Source organism: Fulmarus glacialis, unplaced genomic scaffold (genome assembly GCF_000690835.1).
Source record: "Fulmarus glacialis isolate BGI_N327 unplaced genomic scaffold, ASM69083v1 scaffold9620, whole genome shotgun sequence".
Taxonomy (NCBI): domain Eukaryota; kingdom Metazoa; phylum Chordata; class Aves; order Procellariiformes; family Procellariidae; genus Fulmarus; species Fulmarus glacialis.
Genome location: NW_009189549.1, coordinates 1 through 19340, shown reverse-complemented (window position 1 = coordinate 19340; position 19340 = coordinate 1). Strand labels below are relative to the sequence as shown.

At 38.4% G+C, this 19340-nt stretch overlaps 1 protein-coding gene across 1 annotated transcript; it reads right to left on the bottom strand.

Annotated features, from left to right (window-relative positions):
• Positions 1-2397: 2397 nt before the first annotated feature.
• On the bottom strand, positions 2398-19246 carry LOC104069085 (chromosome unknown open reading frame, human C6orf165). The gene is made up of 12 exons (XM_009582546.1): positions 19139-19246; positions 17371-17451; positions 16964-17054; positions 15118-15306; positions 14693-14851; positions 13558-13766; positions 12606-12725; positions 9878-10076; positions 9043-9180; positions 6827-7020; positions 5640-5783; positions 2398-2628 (listed from the first exon to the last, which is right to left on the bottom strand). Exons 1-12 carry the CDS (start codon positions 19244-19246, stop codon positions 2398-2400), a joined length of 1863 nt encoding a protein of 620 aa, XP_009580841.1.
• Positions 19247-19340: the final 94 nt, after the last annotated feature.

The window sequence follows — 19340 nt, the reverse complement described above, 5'->3', positions numbered from 1 at the left end:
GGGGACCGTCACCCCGGCTGCCCGCGCGGAACGGCCCCGGCCAGCACAGGCGGCGCGGTGAGGGCAGAGGCCGTGTCAAATGCCTCGCTTCGGAGGCTTTCGGGGTTTGAAAACGGAGCGATGCGTTGCCCTGTGCAGCACCAGGGAGTCATAAAAGCGCCCGGTGACTCTGCGGACTGCGGTGGTGCATGCCAATTGCTGAGTAAAGCGTAAGGAGTTCAAGTCAAACAGCTGCAATCTGCATCTCTCCTCCTGTCTATGCACCTGTCTGGTGCTCCCCGAACGGCAACACCTACAAAGGAAAAAGCCCCAAACCCAGCTGTAAATGTGCAGGATGCCAGCTGCTACCATGAGCTACCCTTGGAATAGCCTTAAAGCCTGCCCGTGGCGAGCGTTGCGCTGTGTTACCTCGCCACCGGGCTGGCTCTGTGCTGCCTGCTCTTGCCGTCATGAGCACCCTCACCAGCGCGCCGGCAGAACAGAAGAACGAGATCCCAGTAAAGAAAAACTCCAGTCCAAGTGGGCATCGACTGAACGTTGTCTCCCCTTTCACATGAATAAAGCCATTTTGAAAAGTAACCTTTTTTCCTGAACTATTTTGTTGGTAGTAAACACCCAGGAATCTCACACATGCACGGCTCATCGCCAGTAGTAAGCTCTTACATACTGACATGTTTCTGCCGTGCCAAAACTGAAATAATTACAATTGCATTCCCCAGTATTTTAGAATACTACAGTAGTAGTACTACAAATGAAAAAGAAAAGAGTAAGTGGGATAAAAGGGATTTTCACTTACCAGTTTTCTTTTAAATAAATGTATTTACATATTCTTAAAATACCAGTTGGTTGGTCAAAAGTTGTAACTTTTACATAAAAGGTTCAAAGCAAATGATGATAAAAATACATGGAGATCAAAATAACAAAAAGTATTCAATGAAGCAGCAACAGGGTATTTTCTTTGAATAAGAAAAAAGCTGCAGCCGGTAATAGCACTCATGTTTTTATTAATAAATCTAAAAATCGGTGCCAGCTCATCATCGAAAAACATGGAGGATCAGCACATTTAGCTGCTACTGATTAGTTTCTTTTCACAAAAGAGAAAACCACCTAGTGGAAACCATTTAAGTTTTTTGTGTGCTCCCCTCCTGCTCCTTTTTTTTTAATAATGCCTTGCGGATTTGTCCCAGCTGTATAACTTTAAAAGTGAAGCCAGATACCTTGGAGACAGTTAAACAAAAAGAGAATGCTATCCTGCACAATGCCACTGGAAAATCAGCCAGCAGCTTGAATCTTCGAGCTTCATTGTCACAAGCTTGTGTAACAATGACCCACGCTGCACCTGACCAAAAAAGAGACTTCGAAACCTTAGTACACCCTATGGCAATCACGGTTGCACACCTGGACTTTTTGCCAATAATAATTTGTGGAGATCTTTGTTGTTGTGAAAAGTATCTGTCTTTTAAAGTACCCCCTGCTTCCATTTGAGAAGATGTTTCATCTTAAAGCTCAAACAATTCAGATTTTCACAAACAGAAATACTAGCTGCAGTTGTGGTTGATCAGACCTGGCACATATTTCACTGCCACAATGAAATAAAGCTAAAAACCTTTTCCTGTTGTGCTTTAGTTTTTCAAACAAGTCAGCTTTCAAACAGAGCTTTCAAAAAGGTGCCCCGAAGTCAAGTTCCTATGGTTTCCAATGTGCTCACCAGCACGCTGTTTAGCCAGTGAATACAGAAATTACTAGAGATCTAAAAGGCTGCCGGAGCCATCCAAGCTGGATTCCCTCCTCTCGACCTCCCTGCCTTGGCCTACACTTGTAACACCTATTACCCTGCAAAGGCACTTGGGATAACGACAGCACAGACGGACAGGCCCAAGGACCGAGACTGACCACATTTTGCTGGTTTTACCTTCCTGATGATTCTGCTCTAAGGGTGGAGCTGTGACATTTGGGTGACTCTCTTGGGATCCGTTTTGTTTCACACCAATGGGAATTATGCCTCCGTAGGAGCTGCAGCAGTGGCCCTGTATCTCATAAAAGCTATTTGTCTTACATTATCCTTTTCATGTACCAAAGACAGTGTTTCAGCAAGCAATCGTTGTATTAAAACCTCAAGAAAATCCCAGAACACACACTACACATTTAAATGTTAGTTTAAGTTAAAGTCTTTGGGAACATCTTGATCTTAAATTGCTGTTTAAAATCTGGGTGTTTCAGGCTTGTAATTTCTATCACCTAATGCCAGTCAGCAGCCCCAACAGATAAGGTAAATGAAATAAATCAACTGCTCCTGGAATCAACAGACACAGTAAAATCTTTTGTATCTTAATTCAGATATATGCAGGATTTTTTATATATACACTCAAGATACATCTTCAGGTTTCTCATCTTCATTTAGGTTTCATCTACTGCTCTTGTTAAGTCTACTTTGACCATACGAGTAGTATGAGATGATCCTCCTCGGAGACCTTCCAAGAAAATCTGTGGCCTGGGTACATTGCTTGAGTTGTCACGCTTAGTCTGGGTGCTAACATCTTTCGGCAAGTACACTTGGGTGGAGTTCTCTCTTCTCATATGACTGAGATCAGTCTGCATGGCATGAGTTAATTTGCGGCGCAAATTAGCCTAAAGACACAAGAAGAATCAGATTAAGCAAAATTTTGTTTGAACATTTTAGCACTAGCGTATACTTACGTGTGTTTGTGTATTTTACATTGATGGGCTTCACAAACCTGGAACATGGCCCACTTCACCCTACTGTCAATACACAGTTGCAACTGTGGTTTGACAACTCCTGAACTAACAGGATGTGTGAACAGCACTGTATCTAGCCCACACAATTTTAAATCGGCCTCTTACTGCTTTCGTGTTTTCCTTTGGTCACTGTACTTCAAATTTTGTTAAATACTGGAGCCTTTGTTTTGTTGGAATAAAATGTTGTTTTCATGTTAAGCTCTTGCAGTGCTTCAAATTAATTTCAATCAGTCTGAAAGCACACTGAATGGGATGGCAGGCAGATAAATTCTTTGGGCATCTGAAACCTATAACAAGCTTGAGGATCCCAAATATTGTGGAAACCAAGCCTTTGTCTGGTTTCAAACCAAATGTGATGAGGTTTAGGTGTTGGTGTTACAAAGTAATGGATAAAAGGGAAAAAATGCCTTCTTTCACGACATTGCTTATTAACCCCTTGGCAAGGGGCAAAAGGTAAGGTAATTTATGATTAAAGCTCTGTTTAATCACAGAAACTGCTGTAGATATAACAAAACCGCTTCTCACAAAGTGTTAATATTACAAAGTCAGCACTTGAAACAACAAAATGTTCCTTATTCCAGTGAGCCTTCTATGTCAGCAATGATGTAAAACTCTGTAAATCATATGACGTAATGTTGTCATCAAAATATACAAAATCCAGTCTCATGTGGTGGGATCCAGACCCTACATGTAAGTGAGAAAGTCCCTGGAGCCCAGTCCAGTCAGCGGAGACTGGAGTCAGTGGAAGCTGGAGAGTGATTAAGTGGGCCAAATTCGGTGTGCATGAGTCAAAATACTCTCCAGACTCCACTAGCTAGGTCTCTATCAACTGGAATGGAAGTTGTAGACACATTTTGATATCTTAATTTAGAACTGAATCTTATGCACAGGGTCATCAAGGAAAATACAGAAAAGAACAATAAGGAATGTACAGAAGAGATGGCATGGAAAGAAAGACAGTATTTTAGTCTTTTTTTCTGAGGGTTTTAATGACAATTAAAACAGGAGCACGCATGAGATACTGTTTCTCTGTTCAGTTGATCCCTCTTGAAAACTGAATGTATGCTATTGTAAGGAACTATGCTTGCACAGAGAAACAAATATGAGCTGAAAATTTTACTTCTAACATCAAACAGGTGTTCTAACAAACTCTTATTTTAACACTTCCTATCACTGCAAGTTTTCTGGCTAAGTATGAACTACAGAAAAAAACCCCAAGGCATCTGAGCTCAACTTCTAAGAAAACCCGCAAATATGTCCGATGCTCCCCTAAAAGTATCAAATTCACAGATGCATTGGGAAGCTATTTCTGTTATTTTAGCGCTTTGATTCTAAATGCTGTATCACCTCCATATTACAAATTCAGCATAGTCACTGTAGACAAAACACTTTTGCATGCATCTGGCATTTTTTGTTTCAACTCAGCATCACTAATCTCCCATATGGACAGCTGAGGCTAAAACACCCTTAGTACTTTAAAGTACTTTCTCTAAATATTTCAAACTAACAAGCTACAAATTTGCTTGTGAACAGTCTTCATGCTTAGCTATTGGAAAACATCCACCTTTGCTTATGCTAAAGATAAACTACTGACCACATCTTTTACATTTATTTATGTACTTTTGTCCATTACAGAAGCAAAGGAGGCTTTTAGTTAGGCCTCTTGTAAACCTAATTGGCTTCTTTATATACCTCAGTAACAACTATTAATTAGAATCCTTTGAAAGCCAGTTAACACTGGCAAGACTTCTCAGTCCAAAATTCTGGTTTCCTTTTATAATGTTGGGGTTTTCATGGCAAAAAGAACAACAGAAAGGAAATAGGCTGCACAGCAGACCACAGGCCTCCATAGTGCATCTGTTCACAGAAAAAAAAAATCACCCTTGCAGTATTCTGTGTACAGTTGATATTGGTAACTGCAATATTCCCTGTACTCACAAGTTCATTTTGACTGAATTGTGAAAATCAGGTGCTATACCTTGACAACTGCTGGCAAACCATAGAAGGAAGCTTTTTAAATATATACTGTTACTTTAAAAGCTTTTATGTATGTGGCTAACCTTCTGTGGACAGGCTGTGATATCCAATCCATCAGAAAATCATCATGATAGTATAACAAACATTTCCTCTGGATTATATATCCAACACAAAACCTACTTGCTCTTTCTTACCTCTCCGGATTGGTCCTACATGAAAAAGGGAATTTTTTTTTTTTTTTCCCCAAAAAAAAGCAGAATTGGTTTTAGCAAACATGAAGAATCAGGATAAAATGAAAAATATTTCATTATGCAAAAAAAAAAAAAGGAAAGCCTCATGCTTTGCTACCTTTCAAGGATGGATAAGTTAGCTCAAAGAAAGCTTCTGCAGTGTCAAACACATCCAAAGGTATTCCTAACCATTCTGTATGCCAGTTACCACATTTTTCCTCTTCTTACTTGACGGTGATAAATATTAATATAAATTGCTCAACTTGCAATAAAGTTTTGCCTGACCCAAACCTTTCTGCAACGTTTTTTTTTTACAAAGAAAGTATATAGCAATATCTTCAAACTGTTAAATTTCAGTGTGGAGAAACAACTTAAAAATTCAATGCTAATCAACAAACTCTTACTACTTAAAGAACGCAAATGAAAAATTTGGACTAAATGGACATGGCAGTGGAAGCACTGCTCAAAAAATTGGGGAAAAATATTGAAAAAGTGGGAGAATAAGAAAATCTAGAAATACAGAGAGAAAATACCTGGAAAAAAATATTGAGCCCGTTGTAATGGAAGTGTGCATTAACGGAATGTTAAATTTATGTTGCAAGGAACAAAAGTTTACAATAATTTATTCTGTACTTTGTTATCCAACAATGAAAATCTGGTAATAACAATACAAACCAATTTTATAGCTTTTCTTCTCAGTTCCCATTCATTCCATTCATAGGACGTCACAATAGTTGGAGGCAAAATATGAGTATCAGTTTGAGTACTACTGTCACATTTTGTGGTTGGTTTCATCAAACATTTGTCTGCATTTCTGACCTGGATGAAAAAAAAAACCCAAACCAAGCAAGGCATTAATGAGAATGCAGGCGTCTAAGAGAAACAGCATATGGATATGCTACTTTTTAAAAGCAAATAAAAACCTGCAAACCGCAAGTGGATAATGATTTTTACATTAAAAATATTTTTGTTCCCCCTGCCCCTGCTAAAAAAGAAGAAACCATTAAGTATTCGATGGATTTAATTTCTGACAGAAAACTCTTTAGGCAGAGGCCACAGCTGAATTTCAGACTCCCACATCCCAGGTGAGTGCTTTAATCATTGGATTTTGATAAAAGGGGATACTACCACCACCACCAGTATTTTATGATGCAGGCACCTCAGTTTATCTTTATGAATGGACTAAAAATCACAAATCATAATTAGTAGAAGTGCTTACATCTCTGCCAGAGCCGGGATATAAACCATATCTTTCTCACCAAGGGCCAGTTCAAGACTACATACTTTGCATTGCTAGGGACCTAGAATTCACAATGTATCACAGAGAATGTCTATGAATCCAAATCAAGTCTTTGGATTTCACAAGGTAGCACTGTTGCGTTCATTATTAATGAGTTCCCTTTCATTTTGTAATATATGTCCCCAGATATCACTACACCCTCATCCTGATGAACATACTGATGAACTGCTGAGCTAAAGCTCCAGTTAATATGGTATCTGGCTTATCTTCTGTTGCATTTATTTACTGTCCCTTTAAGCTACTTTTGCAAAAATGAGGGAAAGAAACATCAGACACAGGATCTTCCTAGGCTAAGGACAAACAGCTTTTATCGCTGCCACAATCCTTTGGCTCTACATATTCTCCTATGAGGAGATAAGGTGAGAACAACATTAAGGGAAAACTTTTCTTATCAACACCCTGAAGACCTGGAAAAGACGGACCTTCAGACATTCTGTATGATAGGCAGATGATTATACTTCTTTTCTAAAAATGGGTATCATCTGTTGTCTTTATGTTCTAGAAAGGACAGACCAACTAGTGACCCAACAGCTGTTCAGCAAGAGGCATGGGCAATGTGTACCTGTGCATACGGAGCAAGGTACTCAAACTGATGACAAAGCTCGAGCAGTTGAATTAGCTCTGCATGTTCTTTTGCTTTTTCTACATTCAGTTGAATGAACTTATCTGGATCTTGAGCAAAGATGTATGCAGCTTCTTTGGAACTGAAAACATAACATCTCTCCCTGTGCTTCAAAATTCCAATAGCAGGATTTCCTAAAAAAAACCAAAACAAACCCCACAAAATAAAATAGCGAACAGTATGCTATCCAATACAAAAGACATTTGTAATCAAGATTTTGTGCTTCCCTCAAGTCAGTTTCACTTCCTTTTTTTCTGAAATCAGAATAAATCCCTGAAAGTAAGATTTTTAAATATAGAACAGTCTATTTTGTTAAGTCAGTACAACTGTTTTTGATCAGTTCACATCCAGCATGCCTTAGTGCATGTCTGTCAAAAAAACAACAGATAACACACCTATAGCAAAGGCATAAGAAAACATTGCCCATACCCACAGATGTTTCCCCTATAATCTCCAGCAAATATTTGATTGCAGATCAGCAGTCCATTTATACCAAAGGGCATAACACTGAAATTAACTGAAGAAGCAGCTGATAAGCTGGACAGTAACAGAGAAAATGTCAATAAAGGCCAAATAACTTATATAGGAAACCACAAATTGAGCTCAAGGACAGTGGCAGGCTCTGCTTCAGCTGTCATTGCCCAGGAAAGACCTGGAATCATCACAGATAGTGCCTTGAAAATACTAAATGGCACTACTCGGTGGCAATCAGAAAAGCAAAAAGAACGTCAGGAATTATTAGGATGCAAACAGACGGGGTGAAAAAAAAAACATTAAAACAACCTACATGCTACATTTGTAATACTACATTTTGTTCCAATACAACAGAGTAAGAAAAAGTAAAATGAAGGGAGTTGGGAGTGGTTAGAGGCTTGGAATACATTTCACAGAAGGAGGGATTAAAGAAAGAGGCCTCTTCAGCATTAAAAAGAAGCAACTGAAGAGAAATAATATGATACAGGGTTATAAAACCATGAATTGCGTGCAATATAAAATTACTATTTGCTAATTTTCCTAACAGAAAAACTATCAGGTCTTTGATGAAATTATCAAGCCAGAGCTTAAAACCATCTCAAAAAGAGGTACCTTTCCAGTAGTATATATAACTATAATTGTAGGACTCTTTGACAATAAGAATATCCCATGGCAAACTCTAAATGGATTCAAAAAGCAATTAGATAAATGAAAAACCTCTATCAAGGATTATTCAACAGAAAGGTACAGGCACAACATTTATCTGAGGAAATCCTGTAACCACTGACTGCTAGAACAGGGAAGGATATAATTACGGAAGGATCATTCCTACTTGATTTCTCATAATCTTCAAGTGTTCGTGACTGACGGCATCCAGAAATCAGATACAGGGCTAGAGAGACCTTCAGTCCAACCCAGGACAGCTGTTCTCATATGCAATACTACATAGGTGTAACTAATTTAGATTGCCGTTAAAATATCTATTTTTTAATACTGCCAAGAAATGGCAGTATTTTCCTCCCAACCTCCTGTAGGTTTAAAAAAGTTCTATATGGATAAGTTCTATAAAGGATAGGGAGACAGAAAACATGAACTGATGAGGTAGCTGAAATAAGGCTTGCTTTCAAGACAAATGACCCTAGAAGATAAAAAAAAGATATCCTATGGTTAGTTGACTTAATTAACTGCACTTTTGCATTCTTTTCAGAGAAGATTTTTGGTACTTTATATCCACTGTTTAAAAATACATATGATGTAGGCATGAATGGGTCTATTTGCAACGGACAGATACACAAAATAGAAGGAATGACCATTTTCCTACGCCTGTATTAAAACACATTAACAACAATAAACAAACCTGCATTCAGGTGCAGTGTAGGTTATACAGATGCACATATAGCAGGAGGAAATATTTATCCATCCCATCTTGTTTCTGCCTCTGCTTTCTCGTGCCTACTTTCTCTTGAAGCCCTCCTACCTTCTATTTAGGGCAGTTTATTTGTGTATTTTTAAAAGAATTATACTTTAACAGGAGACATAATTTATCTGGGGTGAAAATTACAAACATGAAAATACAGTACTCCAGCTTTGGCATAAGAGGATGCATTCAGAACATGTCTTTACATTTTCACTAGTACTTGTGTACATATAAAGTATGGAAAAGACCTAACTACAAAGCATACCTGGGAGGGTGAGGCCTTTCACACCAATTGCATGTGCACAGAAACCATGGTACTGGATTAGCAACTGGTCAAAATTATCAGTAGTCTCTGGAAAAAGCCATTCTTGGTTCTTGAAATCAGAAACATCCACTCTGGTTCCTAAGAAAAGGTTTAACAAAGGAAGGATTTCACTAACAAAACGTGTTTAAAATATAATAATGTTACAGGATAACCGGATTACTGCGGTCTTCACAGGATGACCTGCAGTGCCAAGATCCCAAAAGCCAAACTTTGACCCTGCCTTAAGAGAGATCCTACTGAAAACTCAGTCCTGCAGGAGCCTTCTTTAGTAGCATTAGTTTTCATTGGAAACAGGGAATGACAGGTAATACCTTATTCTTCTATTTTGTTTTCACCCACTCACGCACTAAAAAACCCCTGGAGTACAACTTGGTTACTAGGGATACCATCTTACAAACAAATACTTCTGGTAACCAAAGCTCCGTTGCATTAGCTTTTTTATTTCCCCTTCCATTTCAGACATTCTGAAAGGTATAAAAAGACATAAACAAACTTAAGAAATGTCAAAAAAATGTAGAAATATTATTCTCTGATCATTCTGCCATTTTTGTAAGGTATGTTTGTATCTAGTAGCTATATATTAATTTTATATATAAAAACAAAAGCCCAAACTACACTACATGAAAAATAAATCCACACACTACAAGACTCATTTTAATTTACTGCGCAAATTCTGATTATTAAAAAATCAATGTGTAGCACCTTCTGTAAATAAAATTCAAACCACAAGATCTTGGAAAATGAAGGAAAACAGAAAACTAATAATTTTCAGTACCCATGGTTTCTCTTATCCTTTCCTCATCACTTTTCACAGTCACTCCTTCCAGAAGAGACGTTAGCACTTCCTCAGGAAAAAGCTGTGATTGGATTTCCGAGAACTGTTGGAGACTGTTAGTCATATTTGTGAGGAAGCTTAGCAGTAGTCTCTCATCCTGAAAGCCGGTCCAGAGGTTAGAAAGTGCAACAAAGAGAGGCTAGAAAATAAAGAAAATGATCTGAAATCCAGATTTGGTTTATGTCTGCAGCATAACCCAAGTACTGTGCACAACAGTCCCTGCTATCATCAAAGCAGGGCTGATCTCCAAGGCCTTCATCATCCAGAAATTCCAGGGGAACTCCTAGGCATTGTAAGAGGAGCTCCCATCACGTACACCCAAAGCACATACATCCAGCATGTATGCCCATAGACCAGAATGGTACTTTCCTACATTTTACTCCAAAGCCTTTCCCAAATATGTTACTCTGAGACCATGCTTGGAATTGAGCGCTTCACTGACAATACAGTTTTATAACTGAAAATAAGGTGTACAGGAATAAGAAGGACCAGAAGAAATGCACCTGGTTACCTACCAAATGAAGTAAAACCACATCTATACGTACAAACTATCAAGCTTTGTTATTTTGTCTACCCTGCTTCCAGAGTGACTTAGTACCACAGCCCCCAAGCCATCACGCGTGTCAAATTAATGGCATGCAAGCCTCTTCAGAGTGGTACGGGGTTCAGGACAAAACTGGAAGCTGCCATTCCCAGCAGCAATGCTGACATACAGGTGTACACACATACAGAAAAAGCCTACGAGCTTTGAGTATAAATGCTGATTTCAATGACACTGACATAAAATGTGCCCTGTTACATCTAAACACACAGAGCATTTATGAGAAGAGAATCAACAAATCTGAAATGCATGCTAACAACATTATATTTTATGCATGTTAACAACATTATAAGAATAGCCAACAGAGTCAGCTCTGGAATTCACCTGCACTATTAATGCTGTGGAAATGTTACGGTTACAAAAATGGGAGAAACTAAAGGAAGGGCAGCAAGATCAAAATCAATCTTACTAGAATAAACAAAGAATATTAATGAAATCTACTATGTTTCCTAAAACAAATGTTTACTACAAATACAGGCCTTATCCTATGGTTTTTAAAAGGCAGAATGCCCTGCTTCTCTACGTTTGTAGAGGATCCAGTTTCTCAGCAACTAGATGAAGACAAGAAGAACTATTTAATGGTGTGTTAATAGAGAAATCTCTATCTGCAAAAGACCTGAAATCAAATATGTCAAAAGACATATTCTGTCTTCAGCAGAGAAGAAAAACAACTAACCAACCCGAAGAGAGAAGAAAATCTAGGAAGGAAGCAGACAACAGCAGACAGCTTCTAGGGAAAAGGGTAACGTATATCAGTCACTTAAGCCTCACAAAGATACAGGAGAAAAAACTGCTTTGAGCAGCTGGACAAGAGGGGAAAATGTTCTCCAAATGAGAACATCTGGCTTATAAAATCACAAGCACACATAAAACCGAAGCATCAGATCACATCTGAGATGTACCTCAGTTAAAGTGCTGTTCCCATGAGTTTCCAGCTCAGATGCCCTTACGGGAAGTGTAAAAAATACTCTGAGTAGGTGATGGGGCATGATCTTTCTTCCTCCTTTCTCCACAGTAAACTTTATTTTGATTTCCAAGTATTTGTTTAGAAGGATGAAATATAACCTAACATATGTATCAACTGCATGCTAGTTCAACAGCTAACTACACGGAATTAAAATGATAGATGTATCACACAAAATAATGAGCTCTTCCTTGAAAAGCAAATTAAATGAAGCTGGTTTCTGACATATTTCTCTCCCATTTCCTTTACACTATGCCATCATAATAATCCCAGGTTTTCAGGGTCATCGAGCACTCTCCTTCACAATACCTGCGGTTTGCATCACTCATTCCCTCTTTCTCCAACACCTCCCTCCCACGTCCTGTAGCTCCCAGCTAAGGGTGAAACCGTACAGAACATCGATCGTGCAGAGGTACGTGGCTGCTCACTGGCCAGACAGCACACAACCAGCAGGTAATTGTGGCATTCCCATTTCAGACTTGATCTTAGGAGGGCTCTAATTGTGTTTCTCTAGTTGCTTGTTTTTCACAAAGCTTGCAGAAAATGACATATTTTGAGATCTCTGGACTCTGACAAATTTGACTGAAACTGGCCAACAGGGTCAGAAGCTATTGGGAGGGGCAAAGAGGCTGAAACCCCCATCACAGAAACTTGATTTCTTTAGAAAAATGGTATCAAGGAGTCATACTGCAATTACAGGAATTGCTATCTGAAAGGACTTTAAGAGAATCACACTCTGATGTGCTGTTATCTGTCATCATTGTGTTCTTACTATTTCTGCAAGGAACAGGAGAATATTTACACAAACCAGGAAAATATCACTGTAAATCTACAAATACTGACAAATTACTCAAGACACTTACAGTAAAATACCATTTAATTCTTTCTCCCCCTCTTTGTACCTTGCTTTTCTTTTACCTTGAGATCATGTCTTTTAGTTTAGTTGCCCCTTCAAAAATCACAGATGCTGTTATAATAGAAAGAAAACAATGTAGCCTTTTTCTTAACATAAACTATGCAAAAATACACTGGTAAAGTATTTTTAATACTTTAGTAATTTTTTATAATTAAGAAGAAATAGGTTTTCCATTCAAAATACTTACAAAAACTTCTTTGGTATCTATGGAAACCCTATTCTGCACTGTGTTTTTCAACTGCTCCATTGTTGCTGCAAACTGCACATTCATCTTTTCAACTTCTTGAGCACTTGTAATTGCATCAGACTGGAAAGAGAATTTACTTGAGGTAAGGAGTATGACAGTCAAAAATCAGGTATTTAGTAATGAGTATTTACTTGGAACTCTTCATTCAAATGTTTTCAGACAACTGTTTTCAAGAACGAAATGCACCCTAACTTTCCACAAAATACATTTTTCCTTAAGTGTTCAGGTATAAAACCAGGTGCTTCTCTCAAACATATACTCGTAATTTTTATAGAAAACCTCTACATTTTTATAATGAAGAGAACTGAAAAAAATTTAGAAGAGAAATATTTTTCCAAGCTTCATGATACACAGGAAAAACTAATAAAACCCTGCAGTTTCTCAAAAGACAAATGAAAAAGTCTTCATAAACAAAACAAGTTTTGAGAACTTAAGTTGTATTCTTCAAAGACTTCTGATGACTCCATATGGCTGGGGATGTCTGCAGACTAAAACTGAGGTGATTTATGGATTGAACAAGGAGATTTTTTCCCTCATGCCTTTTGGGGCAGAGTGACTATCAATATGCAAACAAGAAAAAAGTCCTACTTTTTTAGTCCTTTGTTAATGAAATTAAACCAAAAAAGGAAACCTCCAGAAATGAAATGGAAGCACAGTCACACTGCAGCAAAAAATTAATTCATTTTGTGTTTTACCTGACAGTAGCCAAACCCAGCAAGTTAGGTACAAAGTTCAGCATGACAGACGATAAAGGTTATCATAGATTGAGATCAATTTTATTTCATTTATTTCTGAATCATTTTTCTTTTATTTCTGTCCTGTACAAATAGGTAACTTGAATACATTCCATCTGCAATAAAAACCCACAGGATATAACATGATGGTATCTCACCAGAAGGATGCAAAGGAAGGCCTCATATTGTCTCACATTGAACAGTGCTTCTTTTAATTTAAAAGAACTAAGCTGTGTGTATCTGTGTTGGTCTTCCTGCATGGATTCCAAGAGAGCTGCGTATTGGTGGGCTAGCGTATGGCAAGTATTAAGACCTTCATCGACAGTCCGTGTAGCTGATGGAATGGCTTCATTCAGAATGGCTGGCACTGTTTATATAGAATAAATATGAGATACATATAAAAAGAATTATTTAAATCATTAGCGAAAGATTACAGTGCAGTAGTTGAGCAAAGCAGACTTCCAATAAAATTTCTACATTTTGTCCTTATATTCGTGCATTTCCAAATGTTTGCATACTAGATTCAGCTGCTGTATCTTACTAGTCAAGTGATTTCACATAGTCAGAATTACATGTGCGGAAATATCACAGTCAAGTCAAGGACTGTGAGAAAACTTGCTTTATAGTAGATGCAGTTCAGTTGATACTGCTGACATGGGTTTCCCGAGAGACTTTAGGCAATCTGCACAATTTTCAACTCTTGGTTTCCCCTAAAACAGGGCTGCAGACCTTTCTTACAGAGAAGTCTCCATGCTGAGCTACAATACTACATGCATATTCACAAAAACGTTTCCACTGACGAGGATTCAAAATGCAAAATATTTTTGAGAACATGTTAAGAATCTGAAGAGGTTACTTTAAATTATGAGAATATAGATAGTGCCCCAGCAACTTTTATCACTTCTCATTACACATATGCAACAGAAAATTGTAATTGGATTGACAGTGTCCTTTCAAGATTTTAATGAAGTGCTTTTAAAGGCAAACATTATATATTTCATTCACTTAATGCCAAGGCATCAGGGAAAAGTTATCATGAAGTAAATTAGTGCATGAAGTTAATACATATAATCCTTCCACATCAACCACATAGGGCTCCTTCTTAGCTAAAAAGTAGTAGCCTACATGGAAACCTATAATTAAATACCAAATATGTACTTTTCCTTCAGGTTTACAGACCCTGAGTCAAAGCTGTTTATCTAGAGAGATGGGATATTATTGGAGCCGCTCCAGTGAAGAAGACCAGGAAGAATTAATTGGGAATACACAGCCCAAATGCAGTTGTCTACTTACAGTCATCAATGCTGCTTCCTCCTTTCCTGCATTCCTTGTTGTACAACCGAATTCCTGTGACTAGCATGGCAAGATTTTTCAGCTGTTCCTCTTTGTTCTTCTTACTGAGTGAGGTGAAAGCAATCATCTCTGTCTGGGGGAATACACTCTGCAGGGCAGCTAGAAGCATTACAAAGGGTGAGAAAACCCTCAATATGAGGGAACAGAAAAGAAAATCGTTAAACAAGCAAAAATACCCTCTCCTTAACAACTGCAAAAAGTAGGAAATCCATGGCAAATTTAGACTTCAAGGCTGAGCAGTGACAGTTTGGGTAGTAAGCATTCATCGTGGTTTACCACATCTGTACCTAAAGATCAGCAAAGAGAAGGTGAAATTTTATTTTTCAATAAGAAAAGCCCAATTTCACAGCTGGGAGTTTACTGACCTGTTACCTCCCTGACAACCTCAATATCTGTTGGGGATCCCAGGCCAGAGCTCAGGAGCACGTAGCTAATGATCTTTCGATACACATTCTCCATTTCTTCTTGCACACGAGGACAACTGTCTGTGATATCTCTGACCACAGGAGCCAGCCTTTCCTCCAGAACACGGTGCTGCTCACTGAGTAATTCAGCTAGGAAAGAAGGATTGTTAGAAAGTGCTATCTAAATTATTTGGAATTTGGGTTATACAGAGGGTGCAATTAATTTCCACAATCAGAGCACCAACTTAAGGTTTCTGAAGCACAAATAAGGGGAAGAGATGTTCAAGGTAGCATACCGTTATAATTAACAACAGTGGAGTTAAACATTAATATAATTAGCATGATTAACATCAGTCAGTAGAGTCCAGAGAACTATTCAGGCCAAATTAAGCAGCAAGTCTCTGGCTCTCTGGACTCCTCTGACTGCAGTAGGACCTAACACACACACACATATTTCATAGACACCTTAAGTTAGGCATCCAAATCTGAACACTATTCAGGATCTCAGAATCTTACTGGACTTCTTGAGCTTACTGAGGTTACTGAGTCCAGAAGACTTTGGAGTGGCTTTCTAGTTTTGCTAATTTTTGGTTTTAATCCATGCTAACAAGAAAACTTTTTCATGACCTCCCCACACAGAAATGTTAATTTTTTGTCTACTCTTGTTCTGTGTCTTCTGTGTCCCAGCCAGCCCTCACTGTCCCACTGAGATCTGAGGTTACAGTTACAGCAGAGACATTCTACCCATCTCATTTTTCTTCCACGTTCCCATTCTCAGACCATATGAAGTTACCACTGATGAGACCAAAACATACTTGTAACTGATTGTTCAAGATTGCTCATCTCAATTAGGGATATTGATAAAACATCAAGTTCTCTTTCAGATACATGACTGCAGTTCTGGGTACTGGTTCTCTTTCAGATACACAGGTGCAGTGCAAGTTTTTCTTGATGAAGGCAGCTAGCCACTGCACCTGAAAGCATAATTGCTCTCAAGCGGTCTAATACATGACATTCAGTAAATCTCTCAGACAGGGTGAGATGAGTGTACTCTCAAAGATAATGTACATTTTTTCCCTACTATATTCTCCTGGTTTTGGCTGGGATAGAGTTAATTTTCTTCCTAGTGCTGTGGTTTGGATTTAGGGTTAGAAGAACATTGATAACATACTGATATTTTTAGTTGTTGCTAAGTAGTCCATAGTCAAGGACTTTTCAGCTTCCCATGCTCTGCCAGGTGCACAAAAAGCTGGGAGGGAGAATAACCAGGACAGCTAACCCAACTGGCCAACGGGGTATTCCATACCATACGATGTCATGCTCAGTATATAAATGGGAGGCGTGGTCCAGGAAGTAGTGATCGCTGCTTGGGTATCGATCGGTGGGTGGTAAGCAATTGCTTATATACACAATTCGAATATTCTACCATCATTATCATTATTATTATTATTATTATTACTACTACTACTACTACTACTATTTTCCTTTCCTTTTCTGTTCTATTAAACGATCTTTATCTCATCTCAACCCGGGAGTTTTCCTACTTGTGCCCTCCCAATTCTCTCCCCCATCCTACTAGGGGGGGGGGGTGAGCAAGCAGCTGTGTGGTGTTTGGCTGCCTGCTGTGTTAAATCACAACATATCTCTGTAGTGAAACACCATACTCCTATATAGTACATTTCTCCAGGGATTTTTATTTTGTTTCATTGCCAGCAGTCATTTAACAGGAATCATTATTAGCCCTACGGAGAGAGATATTAAATCCTAAACTCAGAATCAACTATGAAAACATCTATATTGAAATTACCTCGGTTTGCATAGTTCATATCAAAGTAAACTTGCATCTTAATTGTGCTCAAGGATGGGTTTGTGGTGTCAAGCAGCCTGGTAACACAGAGCTAAGAAGAGAGACAGAGAAGTGAGTTTTTCTCACCACAGGGGAAACGTCTGAACTGACAGTGACTATGCTACAGGTTTCACAACAGCAGTAGAGCCCCCTCCCTACCATTCTCTGAACACTATGAAGTATAAGGCATTTATTAACATGAGGGAACACATAATCCAGTCTTTAGCTACAGAACCATGAGAATAAAGCAGCATTAAAAATTTGGAAGTGTTCATATCAAGATAAAATTACATTTTACTTACAGAAACAGATAGCAAATAATGCTAGTCTTAGCTAAGTAGTAACTGTCAACATCATGTCAGAATTACCTGGGTAAGATTTTGCACATCTGTTTTTGTGAGTTGATCCACATTAAAGTCATTTCTTGGATCTAAAACAGCAGCTTTCACCTAGAGATGGCCAAAAGAAAGCTATTAATTTATATCTCAACATATACTTTTTGCAACTCACCTTTTATTTTCTGAAAAATCTCAGATGCAGTCAGTATTTCTTTACTATTCTTTTTTCCCATTCAATCTTTGATAATGAAACAAAGTTACTTCATTTCACACGTTGCCAGTTTCAATCTCAGTTCTGAGACATAAGTGAAGAAAAAAATCTATTTGTGATGCAAACTTTGTAGAGAAATATTTAAATACAGCTCCTTTAAAAACTTAGTGGAAAAATATTTTTCTAAGTAAAATTTTATAAAAATCCATCATGGTTATTTATAGACTTCTCGGTTGGTGTTGCATCCATCAGTATAAATATTTACCATTTGGATAAAAAATTCATAGTGTCCTGCACACAGGAAAATATGTGCATGTTTGTAACTGGTGTGCATGCTGGGTATCTTGGCAGCCACATGCAAAAGGTTTTTACCCATGAAAATTTTCATGCTTAATTGATTAATACTGCTTTTGAGCCCAATGTATTTTTTAAAGCCATAGTGTCACCTTCAGGAAAAAAAATGGCAGACTAACAGTACTGCTGTGAACCATTTACATTCATATGCAAGTTTATCAAGAGCTGATTCTGTTCTTATACCATCAATGAAGAAAGAACCTAGCTCCATCTTTCTGCAGACACAGATTTGCAGATGCATTCAGACTACATTCTGCAGTGGTGCTCTGTCTCGTAAGAGGACACGCCAAAGCGTATAATGTTTTTTAGGATACTTATAGTTGTTTACCAAGGACAACACTGAGATAGATTGATTCAACTTCATTTTTAGTTTAGGTGGGATCCAGGCCCACTCCTTCAAATATTCAGCCCATTTACACTACCTGGCCCTGCCTAAACAGAGAAACAAACAAAAGAATCCATCACAATAGAGGGAAGAGGTAAACATCAAAGAATAAATATAGCTGCTGCAATAAACATTCACCTATGCGTCATGCCTTTTTGTTCATTTATGAAAGAGTGGAAAGAAATGTTATTAAAACTTGGGAACACTTCTCATTTTCACTTCAGAAAGGAAAAAATGGCTTACCTGCCTGCAGAAGAAAACTAAGGGAGAACTCCCATTTGGAGTTCAAAGAGTTCCAAGGGCTCAGTACCTCCAGCCTTTTCAGGGCCTTATACTCACATAGATAGCAATTCAGAGGAATGAAACACTTTTGCATGTTTTCAGGTCCCTATGCTGAGTATCACTGAACTCCCCTTTAAAACTTCCCAATGCGAGCTAGCAGAAACCGAGGTGTTTCAAAGCTCAAGTCACCCCGAAAGCCTCAGCTGTCGCCATCCCAGCCTGGGCAGGCTGCTGTGGAGCTGCCATTTGAAGTTTGTCGACTTTTAAGACCAAAGGAATGATTTATGTCCTCACTTCATGCCATTCAGTCCGAGCAGTGTCAGTCAGCGACTTCGGGGGAACTATTCATTGTATGTAAAATTAAGCTCCCACCTCACGAAAGCCTTAAAACCGGTTTGAACTGCCAAGCTACGGGCATCCAGGTTTGAAACTTCTGATCTATATGTTATCGATACATATTTATCTTAATATTTTACGGATCACAACAGAATTCGAACGTGATTAGAAAAACACCCAGATGAAATAATAATAAAAAAGACCGCCCTAAACATTTCATTTGTGCTTACCATGAACGCCACCAAGGTTTCAGAAACAGTGTGTCCCCGGGCGGCGCATTCTTGTCCGATTTCGCGAATTATTTTCTTAATGACGCTTTCGGTCTGCTCACAAGACATACTGGACAAACACACACGTTAACGGGATTAACGTTTCTTTAAGACCTCGGGTGCGTCTTTTAACGTTTCCCCTCAAGCGGCCGAGGGTCTCCCC